Source organism: Sarcophilus harrisii, chromosome X (genome assembly GCF_902635505.1).
Source record: "Sarcophilus harrisii chromosome X, mSarHar1.11, whole genome shotgun sequence".
Taxonomy (NCBI): domain Eukaryota; kingdom Metazoa; phylum Chordata; class Mammalia; order Dasyuromorphia; family Dasyuridae; genus Sarcophilus; species Sarcophilus harrisii.
Window position 1 is genome coordinate 41965903 of NC_045432.1, and position 18247 is coordinate 41984149.

At 44.6% G+C, this 18247-nt stretch overlaps 1 protein-coding gene across 3 annotated transcripts in view; it reads right to left on the reverse strand.

The window, feature by feature from the left end:
* FGF13 (fibroblast growth factor 13) overlaps positions 1-18247 on the reverse strand; it is a 518205-nt gene that overhangs the window by 139001 nt on the left and 360957 nt on the right. The window contains exon 1 of one of the 3 annotated variants that reach the window (XM_031944887.1): positions 5398-5588. The exons of the other annotated variants lie outside the window; for them this stretch is intronic. Coding sequence (XP_031800747.1) covers positions 5398-5425 — 28 coding nt within the window. The 5' untranslated portion in view covers positions 5426-5588. Of the gene's footprint in view, positions 1-5397; positions 5589-18247 lie in introns of those variants that run through there. 3 annotated transcript variants of the gene reach the window in all.

Here is an 18247-nt window from a genome sequence, read left to right on the forward strand (position 1 = left end):
ATGTTTGTATACACACATATCTGTATATGTACACACATGCAGAAATACCCATACAGACCTACATATGTACCCGTACCCGTATATGTACACACGTGCAGATATGTCCATACAGACATACATATGTACACATACATGTAGATGTCCATATGCACACCTGTGGATGGGAATGTGGTTATCTGCCCATAGATACACATGTGTGTGTAGGTACACATGCGTATATACATATCTAAAGTTTTTGGAAGGGAAGAGAATTCTTGCTGAGCCATGGATTAAACTAAATGGCTTCTAAAGTTCTTCCCAGCCCTGAGTCTCTATGATTCTGTGTTTACACAGTATAATATTTGGGTTCTACAGAAAAATGCAAACAAAGAAGAGTGAGTCTGTACAAACTTCCCCATGGAAACCTGAGCCCGCGTCCCATGATACTGTCCCAAATTAGACAACACTTCCCTGCACTTCCAGACATTGCCAAGTACCAGGTGTCACTACACACATGAGGCAAGATCTTGAATCACAGATCATGGGCTCTGCTGGGAAGGAACCCTGTTTTGTCCACCAGAGCAAGGCACGTCTAAATCCTACAACTTTGTGCACAAAAATGTTGGCATAAATATTAGTATTCTTAATTGCATTCATTTGGTCCTGACATGGAGCTGAACACCATCCCCCAGACAATTTATACTATCTGTTTAGCATTAATACGATCTGATACAAAGAAATCTAGGCCTTCAAAACAGGTGAGTCAGGGGGTGATGCTTTGTGTTACAAGTGGATTCTTCATTTTGCACTCCCCGTCTCCATTTCTTCACCTCCCACTCTCTTTTCAACACCTTGAGATTATGCTCCTGACACCAATGAAACTGCTCTTTCCAAAGTTTCAATGATCTCTTTGCTGCTAAATCCCTTGGTCTTTTTTCAGACTTCAAGTTCATTTACCCAAGTCTTTGAAATGGCCACCTGTCAGTCCTCCATCTGTCCTCTGGGATCAACTAGAACCAACCCAATCCCTTTTTCATAAGATGGATCTTCAGATCTTCAAAAACTGTGATGATGCTTCTCAGTCACTTTTCCTCCAAATGAAACAGCCCCAGTTCAGACAGAAGCCAACTATTCTTATTGCCTCCATTTTTCATCCCTCCACTCAGGTTGTTGTCCATGGCTGGGGTGTGATCCCACCTCAACAAGGTCTTCCAGAAGCCTTATTTTCCTCAAGGCATAGCTCATATGGCAGGAAGGAAGCCTTCCCCCATCCACTGCCAGCTTTAGTGCACTTTCTATTCTTAAATTGTCTACAATTCATTTTTCATCTGCATATTGTATGTCTTCCACCAGGAGACTTTAAGAACCTTGAAGGGCATGGATGATTGCATTTCTTTGTCTCTGTATAACCAGCCCCAATACAGTGACACGACACGTTTAACTTTTCAGCAAAACATGTTCAGTATAAAGCCCCCTTTGGTTGGGTCAATGTCTGAGAGTGAAGTAAGACTACTGAATGTATAAGGACTTGGATAATAGAGGAGGGAAGGAGGGAAGGAAGGAAGGAAGAGAAGGAGGGAGGGAGAGAGGGAAGGAAGGAAGGGATGGAGGTGAAAGAGAGAAAAAAGAGATGGAGAAGGAGAATTTTAAAAAGAAAGAAAGAGGAAGGGAGGGGAGAGGGAAAAGGAAAGAAAGGAAAAGAAATGAAGGGGAAGAAGAAAGGACAGGACAGGACAAGACAGAAAAAGACAGGACAGGAAAGAAAAAAGAAATAAAAGCAAAGGAAAGGAAAGAGAAGGAAAGGAATGAAGGGAAAGGAAGGGAAGGGAAGAAAAAAGGACAGGACAGGACAGGATAGGATAGTAAAGGACAAGACAGGACAGGACAGGACAGGACAGGAAAGGAAAGGAAAGGAAAGGACAGGGCAGGTACAGGACAGGTACAGGAAAGGACAGGAAAGGACAGGAAAAAAAGAAAAGGACAGGTACAGGAAAGGACAGGAAAGAACAGGACAGGACAGGACAGGACAGGATAGGAAAGGACAGGACAGGACAGGACAGGACAGGAAAGGAAAGGAAAGGAAAGGAAAGGACAGGTACAGGAAAGGACAGGACAGAACAGGAAAGGAAAGGAAAGGGGAAAGGAGGAAGGAGGAAGGAGGAAGGAGGAAGTTGAGGAGAAAGAAAATTTTGTTTTAGCATATCTGCTTACATTTCTGAATACATCACTCATTGCTACAAACATGTAATTCTTCTAAAAATGATTCCATTCAGTCATTTTAGATCAATGGATATCTGGGGAAATCCAGAACACTGGCATCTAAGTCAGATGAATTCAAGTCCGGGTTCTGCCATTAACCACTTGTGTGACTTTGGCCATGGCACATCACCTCCCACCCTGCCTCAGTTTCCTCCTCTACAAAATGAGAATAGGAATACTGGGACTTCATATCTTACAGGATTGTTATGAGAAAAGAGATCATGAGCCTGGAATTCCAGTAAAAATGGGATTAGTTATTACTAGTGGTGAAGACATATTTTTACAAGGGGCGATTAATATGCAGTCACTGGACGGTGACCTAACCTTCGGAGGCAGGGTCCCAAGTCATAATGTCCCCAGAGTTCTATATAGTTGGTCTGTGCCACATGTGAATCTACACTTCTATGGTCACTAAAAAACCAATGCAAGGCTTGTAGATAAAATGAAGTCATTTTCAAAGCTGTTGTTTCCTAGTTGCACCTAAAGATACAGATCTGCCTTCATTTCTCTTGTGTTTGAGTCTGTAGGAGATGTACTATTTTCAAGGAGTGTGCTATGCTGTATGCTCATTAAGATCAATGATCATACCAAATGAAAGAACTGAGGTCAAGGTGGCCCGATCCTTGGTGAAGTGACCCTGACATGCTGAAGTAGGCAGAGAAAATGGGAATGGTAATCAGCACAAACGGGGACGGTGAAAAGACTCAAATACAAGTAAAAAGACTTAAAAATACGTAAAAGGACATAAAATTACTCAGCCTGGGGGAAAAAAAAGCTATGACATCTTTCAATCCCTGAAGGCTTCTATAGAGCTGAGCTCCTATCTGTTCTTGATCTTCAGTGAGTATTGACTGTGAGAGGAAATGGACTGAAATTCAAGGACCAGGGATTTAGGATGAATTTTCCTCCAGTAAGTGTTGTTGAAAGGCATTATTCAAGAGAGACTTTGGCTGCCATAAAGGGGAAGATTCTTAGCATAAGGGAGATGTTTTTACCTTGAAGTCGGGGGAAAAGATTATACCTTTCAAGGGAATCACCTTACATTTCAGTGAAATCTGTTCTGACGTTTTTATTTTCCTTGTGTTTTAATGAACTGAAAAATCAAATATGGCATAGTGGAAAGAGCACTGAACCTGGAGTCCTGGAGAATTGGGTCTACTCCCGTTTCAGACAGTTACTAGCTATGTGGCCCTTGGCAAATCATTTAACTGCCAGGTGACTCAGTTTTCTAATCTATGAATTTTAAGGGTGAAACTCAATGGCCTCTAAGCTGCTTTCCAGCTCAGAATTGAGGATCTTGTGGGACTATGATCTATATCTGAGCCACACTTTGAACATTACCTCCAAAAAGGAACAAAAAAGACCTCTCTAGACCCAGCCTGTTCCTCCACTAATCACTCCCATCCCCTTAGAGGTGTTCAGATTTCTACAACATGGGGTAGACCTCGTGCCAATATATACCCAGATCTGTAATATTGCATTCAGCGATCAGTTTCAGAGTCCTCAGTAAGCCCAAAGTCATCTTGGACGAGGGCTCGGTCAGCCAGCTCAAACAAAAGCTGACCCAATCCCACGGAAAATAACATACCAAGGAAACAATAAGCTATGTCACCAGCCTTACAAAGCAGATAATTAATGTACACATTCCACTCAAATACTCTCAGAACACAAAAGACCGTTGAAGGTTCTAGTTTCAGGATTTAACTGTTGTACCCACTGTCCTTCTGAAAAGAAAACTAACAGGGCTCTGTCTTGCCTCTGTCCATGGTACTGGGCTGTTTTTTTTTTCTTTAAAGTACAGACAATACTTTAAGTGATATCTGCTAATGGCATGTTAAACTGATTTCTCTTCCTCATTTCATGTTAATTTTAATACCAAAATGGTCATCATACACTCCCTTTCAAATAGGTCCATTTTATTTTTCGTGATCCGATTGCAAGCACACATCTATACCACCGAGTCAGTGAATGCCAAAGTCTAGTTTTGTAACATCGCAGGATCATGTTCATTTTTTTTGAATTCACATCATTAAAAGAATAATCATTTGCTGACTAACACTTTTTATGTTAGGGAAGGATCTGGGTGAGGAAAGGGGGAGAGATTATAATAAAAATCTTAAAACTGATAGCCGAGCATCCCAATTCTCCTCATTTGGGGAGCCACCGATCCAGAGGAGATAATTCACCACTGTACTGATGCAAAATTATTTAAGATTGTTTGGAATATATCTATATCCTTTTCAATTCAAAGGAAAATAAAATTAAACACAAGATTTGAATGCACTCGCCTTCAGGATGCTATCTTGTCTAGGTAATAAGAAAGGAAGCTCACGGTCTCCCAAGATGGTGATTCCATTTGCCAATTAGCTAACGGGTTAACATTCCAAGTAGGAAATTAGACAGCAGAGTCAATTTCAGCCATCAAAAGAATAACTGGGTTTGCTATTCTAGTGGGGGCTTCAAAGTAGACACAGAGGCTTGTTTTTTTCCCCCAGCCTGAGCGGTCTAGGGCGTTGGTTCCAGCAGCTCTCTGCAGCATCTAGCGTACCGCCATGGAGGATCAGAACGTCTCCTTTTTCCTGATGTGGCTCTCTTTCATGATTTCCCAGAAGGTAGACCTAATCAGAATCTCTTAGAATTTATATATTTGTTATACTCACTAATTGTATGTGTTCTCATTCCCCAACCTCCCCTACCCCCTTCCCGCTTTAGCTAAGCCCTAGGCAACATAGACTTAAAGCCATTTGGTAGTATTCCTTCAGTTTTCTTTCTTTATAAATTCAAATTGCAGTTCTATGCTTGATTAGTAGGCTGACTGGGAGTTTAAAATGGGAGATTCTGTCAATCAACCCAGTCCCAGAGTTTAGTAATTAACTATGGGATTCCAAATAAGCCAGACATACAGATCCAATCGCATGTATTACTTGCTAAATTCATTTCTATTTCCAAAGAACACCGATGTGTTTTTTCAAAGTCCTCATGCCCGACAACTGTACCATAAAGAGTCACTATTCCATCTGAAGAGACAGAAAGCAGTAGCAAGGTTTTCAGCTCATTCTAACCTCTCGTACAAAGGCATCAGTGACCAGGAAGATCTCAAAGTTCAGATTCCTTGAAAAAATAACATATACATGTATATATTGTTTAAATAGAGCTTACCTGAATAAGACTTCCTTAATAAGGCCATGCTTCTTTATAAGCCGATCCTACCCAGACAGTTGTTGTCTACATCAGGAGCAGACACAGAGAGAGTAGATCGGAGAAAGTTTAAGGCATTATTTCAAGTATTCTCCAAGGTACTGGCCAGAAGCATCCAGACCATACTCGCGGTATAGAGAGATCATTAATGGGCATTAGTGACAGGCCGTTATGGCTTTCAAAGGTCATTAATGATTCATCATGAAGCAGTGTTGTTCTGGCAATAACCAGACCATTTCTTGGACTCAGATATAAGCTTCTCCCATACTATTTGCTTAAACTTATTATTTCCAAGCATAAAATTTTATTTTGTCTTCTAGAATTACGAAAAATGGCCTGTAACAGGATTCCTGAGCCCATTAGACGAGCTTTTGGAATTCAATGCCTTATTTGGTAGACAGATGCCTTGCGTTGTTAGGCATTCTCCAGGCGAAAAACCTCCCCAGTAGCTTTGGGGAGGTAGAAAATGTATCTTTTAGTTTGTAAATTGAATTATTGATGAACAGAAAATGCTACAAGCAAAAGAGACATTTACAAGAATTACGTTTGCTCAACCTTCTGCAACAATTACTTGCAGAAGGTTGAAATTCAACCTGAAATTTTAGGTTTCTGATAACAAAAATCTTCTTTCCCATTAGGGCTTTGTAAAAAAAAATGCTTAAATTAAAGAAAAGATTATTTAGTAGATGCCTTTGAGGAAAAAAGGTTCCCAATATTTATTGTGAAAAAGAAAGAAAACAGTTCAGCTGGGTATTTGAAATGTGATTTTAATGCTTTTCCATAATCCTGTATTTTCAGAAATGTAAAATTTTAAATCAAAATGCTTTTCAAAAATAGGCAAATTTTCATTAGTTTCTCCTTTGGCTTTCTGTGAAAACTTCAAATGGAGATGTAAGTTATTCAGAGAGAAAAAAAGCTTCTTTCCTCCTCATCACAGTACCTTCTCATATTAGAGTCTCATTCTGTAGGACTCTGGGAAACCTTCCCTTGAGGCAGACAGGATGGAAATCTGTCGCAGGGTCTGTATATCATCAGCATCAATGAATATTGAATATTTACGGACACCCACGGGGAGCTATATTTATTGGACACTACTGCTTCCCATACTAAGTGCTACATGTAGCAGGATTCTGTGTGTCCGAGAGCGTTCCATATACTTACATAAAATTCCACTCTAACCTTGCCTATAAATGACTGGGCTTTTGCTTTCTCCTATTGAAACCGGATTGCAGATATTCAGCCACACTAAGGAGTGACTGCTAATATTTAGTGTATTTATTCTTCTGTAAAAGCATTTGCATTTTATTTAAAAAGCTTATATTCATAAAGGCCTGTGGTCGTAAAGCACACAAAAGGCCTGGAAGGCAGCTAGACAGTAGAAAGGAGAGGATGCTGGACTTCTGAGTCAGGAAGATCTGAATTATAAAAACTCGCCTCTGAAATTTGTTAGCTGGGTAACATCGAACAAGCCATTTATTTCATCTCCTGGCCTCAGTTTTTGCATATATAAAATGGGGCCGAAGGTAGCAGTCAGATCACGGGATTGTTGCGAGGATCAAATGTAATAACATATGTAAACCCCTCTGCTAACTGTTCGGTACTATAACAACACTCTTGTCATTATCATAAATGAAGACTGGGAGGACTTTGCAGATTACTTGGCCAAAGCATTTCATTTGATAATAGGTGGTCATTTAGATAGTAAGGCCAGGAATCCAATTGAGATCCTCTAAATCTAAAGCACGACTCTAACCATGGAGATCCCATGATCCTCAGAGCCTCGCCACTATGAAGCCATCATATTGCAGGCATCGATTCCCATGTTACACAGAGAATCCCAGTTACATATCTCTAGAGCTAGAAGAGATCTCCACAATCATCTACCTCAATTTTCCCATCTTACAGATGAGGAAATTGAGACCCAGAGAGGTGAAATGGCATGGCTAGTAAGTTGCAGAGCCAGCATTCAAATCCAGAGCACTGAGCCTGGAGTTGGGAAAATCTCAACTCAAATCCAGCCTCAGTCGCTTACTAGCCATGTGACCCTGGGCAAGTCATTGAACCTCCACTTGTCTCAATTTCCCCAGTTGTAAAATGAGGACAATAAAATCTCATCTCCCGAGGTTATCGTGAAATGAAAAATCTGTAAAGTTCTTTTCACAATGCCTGGAACATAGTAAGCAGCTAATAAATGCTGGTTTCCTTCCTTCTTTATATTAGTGTTACAAAGTATTACCAAGATTATCTCTTGAGCTTAACAACGGTCCTACGACATGAGTAGTAGTATTATCCCTATTTATTGAGTCAAATAGTAGTAAAATGGCTTGCCCGGGGTCACTTGGCTACTAGGTGTCAGAAGCAGGATTCAAACCCGGATCTTGATGACTCCCAACTCCAACATTCTTGTCCACGATCATGTGCTACAGTTGACGAGAGAAAACAGCCCAAGCAAAATAAAGTGCAGTCTAAATGTGAGGTCCACCCGGGGCACAGCCGCCATTTTATCACCCTTGAGGACCTTCTCCTTGGAGTGTTCTCTAATGGCTCTCCAACTGTGGGGCATGGGCTTGGCGTCCTTGGGAACTGGAGCTGAGGCTACCATCACTGGCTGAGTGATCTATACCAGAAATCTGACACCTGGAACTGTGGGAGGAAAACCACTGACTTTGAATCCAAGACCTGGATTTAAACCCCAACTCTGCCACTGTGGTCTTGGACAAGTCACTTCTCTATTCAGGTCTCAATTTTCCTCCTCTAGAAAATGACAAGTTACATTAAATGGCCTCTAAGTCATCTCACAGTTCTCTATTTAGAGCCGAAGTCACTTAACATCTCTGAGCCTCAGCTTACTCCTCTCCTCCTCCTCAAATGGAGGAATTCAACTAGGTGACCTCTGAGGTTCTTTGCAGCTCACGATCTAGGGATCCCAAGTGGGATCTTGGACAAAGTCGCCTCCCTTACGGTTTCTCCTAAGGTCCCTTCCACCTCAAAATCTATGGTCTGATAAGGTCATCTAACCTCCCAGGGCCTCAGTTTCCTCCTCTGCAAAATGAGGGGGTTGGACTAAATGCTCTCGAAGGTTCTCTTCCATCACTTGACCTCCGAGCCCGTGATGTCCAATCACGTCAGTTTCCTTCTATGGCAAATGAAATGGTGGAACCTGATGAGCTCTGAGCTTCCTTCTGGCCCACGTTCGATGATTCTAAGAAGTTGTTTACACTTCCTGTCTATCAGTTTCCACCTGATTTGAGGGGTTATTGAGGGGTTTTAACTCGCTGGCCTTGAGATCATCTCTTGGCTTGGGCTCCATGCCCCTATGATGACTGTAGAGAAAGTATCGAGAGCAGTGACCAGCCCCACTGTCCCCCAATTCTGCCCCTCCCAGTCCCAGAAGCCATCAGCCTTCTGGAGTCAGAGCTGGGGTGGGAGCCAGATCAAACCAAGCCTGGCCAGATCCCTTCACCTATCCAGCGAGTCTCCTTTAATCAAGTCAAGCCGTGATATGGCTCACGGCTTTCATTGGCATTACGGGCCCGAGCCTTCCTGGAGGCCCCAATCGATACTTTTGCCCTGTTCTGAAAGCCCAGACACATCAAAGGAAATCATGTCTGCTATTTAATCGTTGCCTATTCAAAGTCAAGGTGACATCTCCAGGCCCCTTGACATTTGCCTTGGTTTAAAAGGTCTGCACCAAATGGACGGAGAGCAAAGGGTGGCGCATCGTTTGCCCACCAGGCCAGAGCAGCCTCTTTCCAAATCAATCTGGCCATCTTACTGCCAGCTGGCATGGGGCTGCAGTGTCCTATCAATTAAAGAAGAGATAAACATTTGATAAGGTCCACTCGCCGACTTTTAACCTGTTCCCGGATGCTAACCTTCTCTTAGCTTGCACTGAAGGGGGGTATCGTGAACAGAATGACGGGGCCCTGCCCTGGTCAGAACGCAGCTAGACGGCCGTGCTTACTTCCGCCCCCTTCCCCAGCTGGAAAGCCGGAGGCTACTTGACGGAGGCTGACAAGAAAGGGGAAAAGGCTATGGAGACCATGCCATATGAGGATAGGAAGAAGGAATTAGGGATGTTTAGCCCGGAGAAAAAGAACCTTTAAGGGAGACGACTTGTTCTGTTTAAGCTCAGGGGACCAGACTATGGGCTGTGATAGTTGGAAAAAGGAGGATTTAGTCATGATTTAAACTTTCTTATGGAGTCCTTGAAATAGAATGGTTTTGCTTCAGCAGGGAGTGAGTTCCCTGTCACTGAAGCGGTGCCAGCTGAAGCTGGAGATGTTAAAGGAGGGATCCTTGATCAGGAAGCTGTGAATGAGACGGCATCTGAGATCAAATGCAACTCTGGGACTCTGCGCTTCCATCACGGCGGCCCCCCGAGAAAGTCCTCGAGCGAGTCCCACTCCACTCGTTCCTCAGCCGTCGACTTTGAAATCATAGGTCACGATAAGCAAGGCTCAAGGTCTAGCAGGCACCTGGGAGGCCTCATGCATCGCCCCGCAAATTGCCAATTTATTTCTTGTAATGACAAGAAGAAGAATCAAATGGCAGTCAGCAGGTTTCCCTTATTGATCCAGAAGCCATAAGTGACTCGAGCTGCAGGCCTCACTTGGCAACGGAAGGCCACTGCATGGCTCCACACAGCCCAGATGAAGGCCTGAAGCTGTTCTTCCTTGACTGTCTCTTAGGGAACCTCTGGGGCGGCTCTCTGGATAGTCTGGAGAACTGGGGTGCTCCAATGTATCCCCAGAGGGGGCTCCTGGGTATGTGTGGGACTGTGGGGCAGCACATGGACAAGGAGGCAGAAGATGCCCCTTCCAAATCCTGGTTGCATCACTTCTGGACTATGGGACTTTAACGAAAATGGCCATGCCACCTACCTCATGATTTGAGCATAAAACATTCAGCTTGGTGAGCTTAGAAATCCCAAAGTACTTCTGCATTTTGCTTTAGGGTCCCTTGGTCATCCCGCAGGGACACCTAAGTTGGGACTCAGGAGAACTGAACAAACCGGGAGATAAGAAAAATATTGCAGTGGTATGTATGACCAGGTTTGGGGTCATGGAGACCTAGATTCAAATCTGACCTCAGACACTCCCTGACTGTGTGACCCTGGGCAAGTCACCTACATTCTACGAACCTTTTTTCTCACTTGTAAAACCAGAAGGCTCGGGGTGATTACCTTTGAAATCCCTTTCAGATGCAAACCTGTGATCCTATAGTTAAAATCCAGGCTACATTTTCCCCACACATCTAACATCTAGAACACAAGGACACTTTCCAATCGCACACTTATTTTATTCATTTTTCTGATCACTGCTCTCTTCAGGAGGAAATCAGAGAGGTGCTTTTCTCTGTCTTGAGAGAGATGCCCCCTCCGTGACAATGCTGCACTGCATCTAGCCAATCATGACGGTGGAGGGGAGGTGGGAATGGCTTGGCCAATGGGCCTCCCCATCTTGCCTCCTGCCCTCCGACCCAGGTACCTCCCGATCGAGGAACGGTAATGAAATCAATATGCCCCTTTTTCCTGGAAAAAGGGCCGGTCCTCACTCTGGCTCCATTTATAAGTCCCATCACTGCCTAGACTGAAGCTCCCCTCCCTGGCCACTGATGTCCCCCCCCGAAATATGTGCTGAACACCCTAATAGAATGCTGAGTTTCGGGAGGGCAACAACTCTGTCTTTACAGTTGGAGGGGAAGCATCCACGACTAACCGGCACGTTACTCAATCTTTGCTGATTTGTTCACTGGATGCAGATGGGAAATCTTTTCCCTGGGATGTTGGAACTGCCTTACCACAACGCCACAACGCTTTCACAGGGAAATCTTCCAAAAAAATAGAGATGACTTCTAGGGAAGAGCATCAAGGTCCCGAAAAGGTCAACCATTTGCTCAGGGTCAGAAAACAAGCTAGAGCCTGGATTTGGAGCCAGGTTCTAGCACTAAAATGCCTGGGAGGATTAGGGAAGATTATTTCCCCAGTCTGGGCCTCAGTTTTCCTCATCTGTAAAATGAAGGAATAGAACTAGATGAACTAACTTTGACACCCCATTTAGCTCTGAGTTACAAGAATCTCATGATTCTTGTTAAAGGCTGAGGTTTGGACCCAAGTATTCTGGATCCTATGCCCAGTACTCTATTTACTATGCTAAGCTACCTCTCCATAGGAAACCTTTTTTACAACTATAATAAGGCATAATTTTTTTTTGGATAGGCAGCTAAGTGTTGCAATGGATACAGTACAGGGCTTAGAGTTAAGAAGACCTGAGTTCAAATACAGCCTTAGATATTTATTAGCTGTGTGAACCAGAAGTCACAAGCTCGGCCTGCCTTGGTTTACTCATCTGTAAAATGGGAATAATATAGCACCTACCTCCCAGGGTTGTTGCTAGTATCAAGCAAGATAATATTTGTAAAGTACTTAGCGAACCTTAAAACACTATGTAAAATGTTATTATTATTCAGGACTCAGGAAACTCCTCAGAACTTAGTAACTAATTTATGACCTGAAGCAGAAGAAATTTGCACTCCAGGAGCTCTCCACCCTGGCCCAAAACATCGATTCCCCTCCTAGATATATCGTGTCTTCCTTTCAGAGAGAAATCATTTGGGGAGTGGACAACGTCATAAACGATACAGTATGTCTCTCCTAGAATGAAATTGCGTGCAGACCTCACAGGGCTATATAACACTCCCCTCCTGCCTGGTCCATTTGCATATGACTCCTTTGCAGTAATAATGGAGGCCCTGTTCAGGAGGCTGTCCGATTAGAGAAGAGACAGGCATGTGGCACGATGGGGCTTGAGGGGAAGCGGTGAAGGCCGTGAGGCTGGAGCCGACTAGCCCCTAAGGTCTTTTTCTGTTGTAGGATTCCATGTGACATCCCGTTAGGGCTTTGAGTCGAAAACCTCACCGTACATTATGTAAGTAGGAAGGAACCAAAGAAGGGAAGGGATAAACTAGAATCCTTTGTGTCTGTAAGCATTTGTCCTATTTGTTTAAGTCCCAAAGGATGGTAGCGGTGCTTTGGAGGCTAGAACTGGGTTCGAATCACACCCCCGATACTTCCTATGTGATGCCGGATAGGTGCTTAACCTGTGAATGCAAGCATCTCCTGAGGACGGTGTGAGTTCACTTGCCTCACAGACTTTCCATACTGATAAAATCCCAGGTGCCGGTTGGATTTTTACCACTTACACGTATCGTAAAGAGGCCGAGTCAGAAAGGAAGGTTACAGAGATCATCTGGGAGATCTCTCATTGCACAAATGAGGAAAACAGAGCCCAGAGTTGGGGGAAAGGACTTAACCAATGTCACTCAGCAGGCAAATGGCGACACTAGGCCCAGAACTCCTACCGCCCAATTCCCGACTGCTAACTTCCACCCAGGGTCCTTGGCAATGTCCCAGAGTTGCCTAACCGGAGCCTCTTCCGTAATTCCGTAAGCCATGTTTGCATCTCTCCCCCTCCTTTAAAGCCCTACCTTCCCTTGCGTTTCAGCCATCAGCCAACCAATACCGGCAGTTTGCTTCCCGCATGTACACGCTCCTTCAAGGCTCTAGAGAGAACCCTTGAGAGGATGAAGAGAAAGATAGGATTTCCCAAAGGAAAGAGCCCAGGCTTTTGAGTCCCCCAATCTGGATTCAATTCTTGGCTCTGCTGTTTAGGACCAGAAGATCATGGATATTTCTTTAATTAGGAAGGGCAGCATTTGTTATGTTGATATCACTACTAACCCGCATTTGCTAAAAACAAGTCATTCACTCATTGCTGATCTTTAAAAAATGGAGGTGGGCCCGCATCCTGCCCATGGCCTCATGACTAAATGCTCTATTTGTGCACCCTGAACTCCCATTTTTGTATTCCACCTCTGCCATACACAGGAGCAGTCACGGCCTCCACTTCCCCATTGACCACAAGTGTGACAGGGGCTGGACCTGTGATTTCAAGAATAGAACAGACTCATAGATTGGGAATCTCCCTCTGCCAAGGCAGCTTGACACCTTTTCTGCAACATGGAGTCTTAGAGAAGGCTCTACTAGAGTGGTGAGGAGTTCAGTGACATTCACCAAATGTCAAAGGTCTTTATGGGTTTGAAGGCCAGCTCTCTATCCTCCATACCATAACTGTCCTTATCATTGCCCACGATTCCTCCATGCAGCTCCTTTTCTAGTATTCTCTGATCTTCATTTTTACTGACCCTGTAATAATATTTGTCATAACCTCGAGTCTTTCTGTTCTTTAGAGTTTTCCCAAGAATAATTCCTGTTAGGGTTTCCCCTCTTCAAGCCTCCCCCCTGCACCCACTCTTGTCTCTCCTTCTTAGTCGAGGCCTCTGCTTCATATTCGATTGAGAATGGACACCTTTTGCAGCAAGTTCCCTCTTTTCACCTAGTCTAGGTCATAAAACCCCTTGAAAGCCCTCATCATTTCTGCCTTTTTTCCAATCTTTGATGAAGGGGCACGGCTTTGCCATGTCATCCACTCTTCCACATGTGCCTTTGACCCCTCCCCAGGGGGCAGCTTGTCCTCCACAATCATACCCCACTCCCTTTCTTTCAACTTTCCATTATCTTCCTATCTACCCTGCAAGCCAGCCCATTTCCACCTTTTTAATGTATCAGTGATTCTCTGTCCCACCTCTTCTTGAGCTAGGCTGGCTGTCTTCCCCTCAGGGTCTCTAGGGAGACTCCCAAGGGGATGCACTATCTTTCCTTTATGTCATCGGCTCAAATTCTCAGGCTTTAGCCAAAAACTCCCAAGTTCCATTTAATCAATTAACCTCAATTAGCAGTTACAAATGTATAACAGATCATGGATTTAGAAGTGGAACAAATCATGAAGCCTCTCATTTTACAGATGAAGAAGCGGAGGCCCCAGGAAGTTAACTGGATTGCCCATGATCACACAAAGGGTCACGGATCTAGATTTGGAAGGGACCTTAGAGGCCACTGAGTCTAGAACCCCATCTAAGATGATGCTCATGTAGCCTAGAAGAAATGGAAATCACCACTTCTTCCAGTGGGATGGAGAACCAATGGGCCTCCATGCCCTGCAGACTCATAGCAGTCACCAGATATAGATTTGACCAAATGATCACTGGGTTTGGATGTTTTCTGCTTTGCTGAGAAGGAAAGCTGAGGGCTTGCATCCTTTTCTCTATATTCTGAAAGTAACATCTACATAAATGTTTTATATAATATAAAATTATCTTTATTATGTAGTCTTCCCCAATTAGAGGAAGAACTTCTCAAGAGGAGGATCTACCTAGTTCTTTCTATTTGCATCCCCAGTATTTACCATGGTGCTTATTATACAGTAAGCAGTAATAGGGAATATTAATGGAGGAAGACACTGACTTAACCAATCCATCTGGGGTGCAGGGGAGCTGATGCTTCACCCGCTCCTTCATAGCGCACAGTCCCCTGGGTTCTAGAATGTGCAAGTCAATCGGGAGAGAAAGGTTAGCACACATCCCGAGTCAGCTAGGCTACTCTACCCAGAATGCCCTGCTGCCACCGTACTTGTACCTGGCCAAACAAAGCTCTCACCTTTCCTCTTTGACTTCATGCTCCATCTGGCTTAGTCCATCCTACTAAATGCAAAATTAAAAGTAACTCAAAGCTGCTCAAAACTGCTCTCCACTGTGCTAACGGAAAGCTCACTGGGGAGGTAGGAGAGGCTAAATCTGGAAAAGACGTAAGGAAAACCAAAACATTGGTAAAGCTTATTAATATCAAGGATAGGGATAAGGGGCAGGCATTGGCTTTGTGATCTTGCCGATAGAAGGAACTCATCTACGTGAGCCTGGACAACTTATTTAACCTCATAGTGCTCTAGGTTATTCTTTAAGATGGTAAATTGAAGAGAAAAAGCTGGCCAGCATTAATAACAACGGCAATAACAGAAATTGCCATCTGATAACGTCGGCCGCCTTAGGACGGCCGGCTTTAGAAATGGAGAGAGAGGAGGTCGTTTAATCTAGGGGGGGGTCTTAATTTCTTTTTGTGAAATAGTCCCCTCTAGCAGATCGGCGACAGCTCTGGAGCCGTTTGCTCTCAGGATAATGCTTTATATATTCAAATAAATAATATATATTCATATATTCATCATTGAAGGAAATGCTAAATTTCAGTTAGCAGTTAGTAAAAATAAAGATATATTTTTTCCAATCAAGTGCAAGGGTCTCTTGAAAGTTATCTAGAAATCCCTTGGGGGTCCATGGGCCCCGTGGTCAGAACCTCTTATCCAGACCATCCTTTTCTTCCCCACCCTCCCATCTGGAAAGAGAATCGGTCAAATTCCCACATGAACCCTGCCCGGATTAAAATTCAGGGCCTCGGACACTCAAAGTGGTATTGTACCCAAATTCCGGCTAAAAAGTAATGGACCCAATTGCCCCCACCTGGTGTCAGGGTGCTCACTGACGGGCAAGTGCCACTGCCGCTAGCAGGAATATGACCACGAGTGAATACAAAATGGCCAATTTCAGGCCTGCTGCCATTCGCAGCATACAGATGGGCCCGTTATCTCCCGGCGGGCCGGGCTGCCCCTATCTGCCTCTGCAACCTGCTAGGAGCATTATTGCCTCCCTGTAAAGATGGACTGGCTGTGGGAAAGCAGAACAGGTATTTACATTTCTAAGCCCTCTCTGCAGTACAAGCAGAAAAGGCTGCCAGAGGAAAAACACGGCGCACTCTGGGGTTCTATCGCCCCCTGGTGGACAGCGAGTGCATTTTCATTCACTGTTAATCACAGGAGCCTGGTTTTAGAAGGGGAAAACACCTGAGGCCATCCCGAAAAGGGGTTTGGGGAGAAAATGAAATTTGGGGATCATGCCCATACCCACAGCCACACACAGCCCCCCACAGTCTTCCTCCCCTACCTCATGCTCTGTCTCTGGCCTTCCTCCTCCTTCCTCTCCCTTTCTCCTTCTCTCTCCACTCCTCTTCCTCCTCCTCTCTGTGTCTCTCCCTCCCTTCCTCTCTGTCTCTGTCTCCATCTTTCTCCGTGAATCAACCCAGGATCTTATCAAGCCAATCCCTTGCCTCCCCTTCAGAGCTGCTGGGATTCTGACCGCGGTCCCCTTCATGGGACGGCTCCTCTGGACAGATCTGGGAAGCACCAGGGGCCTTCAGTTTTAGGAAAGAAATGGGTTTCCTATACTCCTCAAACGGCCCTGAGGACCCAGCCAAAGGCCCGCTCCATTTCCCCCCTAAGTCTCCGGCATGGTTGAAGAGGAACTCCTCCAAAACCAGTCCAGGGCCTCTCCGAAGCAGTTGTGTTCCAACTGCTTCGGTCCAGCCGCGCCCCTTGCCCAGCCGGGTTTGCTTGCGCCGGTTTCCTCAATATATGGTCAATATACCTGTTGAGGAAACCGGGGACACTTCCATACAAACCTACAGTGACCTCAGCCTCCAAATTCCCCACAAACGACCTATTCAGAGAGCCCACTCTGCCAGCAACCTTTCCTTATAGCGTCCACAGTTTGGTGAAGTCAGAGGATTGGGTTTGAATCTCACTTTTGGCACTTGGCAACCTTGGCCATCCCACTTCTTTTCCCCAAGCCTCAGTTTACTCATCTCTAACATGGCTTCTAAGGTCCCTTCTAACTACAGAGCTAAAATCCTCTCATCAAGAGTTAAAAGGGCCCTGGCCACAGAGGTGGGAGAGAGCGCTAAGCGTGAGATCTGTGATTTCCCTGATATGGGGAACTCTCTAATAAATTCTCTTTGGTGAAGGCTGGCACCTTTTAATCAAAGGGCTTTCTGAGCACTGAGAAGTTCCTAGATGAGCCCAGGGTCGCACAGCCAGTATATGTCCGGGGCGGGGCTTGAAGCCAGCTGCTTCTCTAGGTACTGCTCAGCCATACAGATAATAATGATGATGCTAAGTAACACATTTTCTACCATTTATCTTCACAACAACTGTGACAGAGAATACAACTCGGCATCCCCATTTTCCAGTTGAAGTAACTGAAGCTAAGAGAGCTTAAGGGGCTTTCCAAGGATCACAGAGATATGTGCCCAAGCTCACATTTGAACTTGGGCCTTCCCGATGAAGTCCAGTGTTTTGTCCACTGGGTGACACAGAAAAGAGCTTCTGGCTCCAAATCGGACTCCTTTCTCAAGACTTTGAGCTTTCTGTCTGAATTTAATTGTCAGGACCCATTCTGGCACATATAAATATCCGCCTCCATTAACATAAGGGTGATCTACAGTCACAAGGAGGCCGCAGGCTTTTATCCACTATCCTATTTGGGTTTAAGAGAAGGAGAAAGGAGAAGCAGCAGGAACTCTCTAGAAACATCAACAAAATCCAAGCAAGTTCCATCTTTCTTCTCTGTTCCACTGATAGGAGGGGCAGTGGGCCACAATGGTCAGGTCTTCCTGCCTCCAGTCCCTGTACTTTAACCACTGCAGCGTCACCCAGCCGCTCCTTTCCGCTAAACGTTCACCTTGCTATTTTTGTCTTGGTCTGTCATTTGTAAAGTGGGGAGCACCGGATTTGTGTTTATGAAGAGATAATGTATGTAGAGGACCTGGAATCAGCGAGACCCATGTTGGAGCCCCATCTAAGACAACGGACAAGACACACTGCTTCTCCTGGCCTCGGTTTCTCTATCTGGAAAATGGAAGTATCCATAGAGCCCACTTCATTGGCTGGATGCGTGACCATGCATCCGTCACTTAACCTCTCTGAGTTTCAGTTTCCTTATGTACAAAATGGAAGTCAGTCTAGCACCTTACCTTCCAGGACTGTGGTGTGGCTCGGATAAGACACTGTGAGTCAAGTCCTTTGCCAAT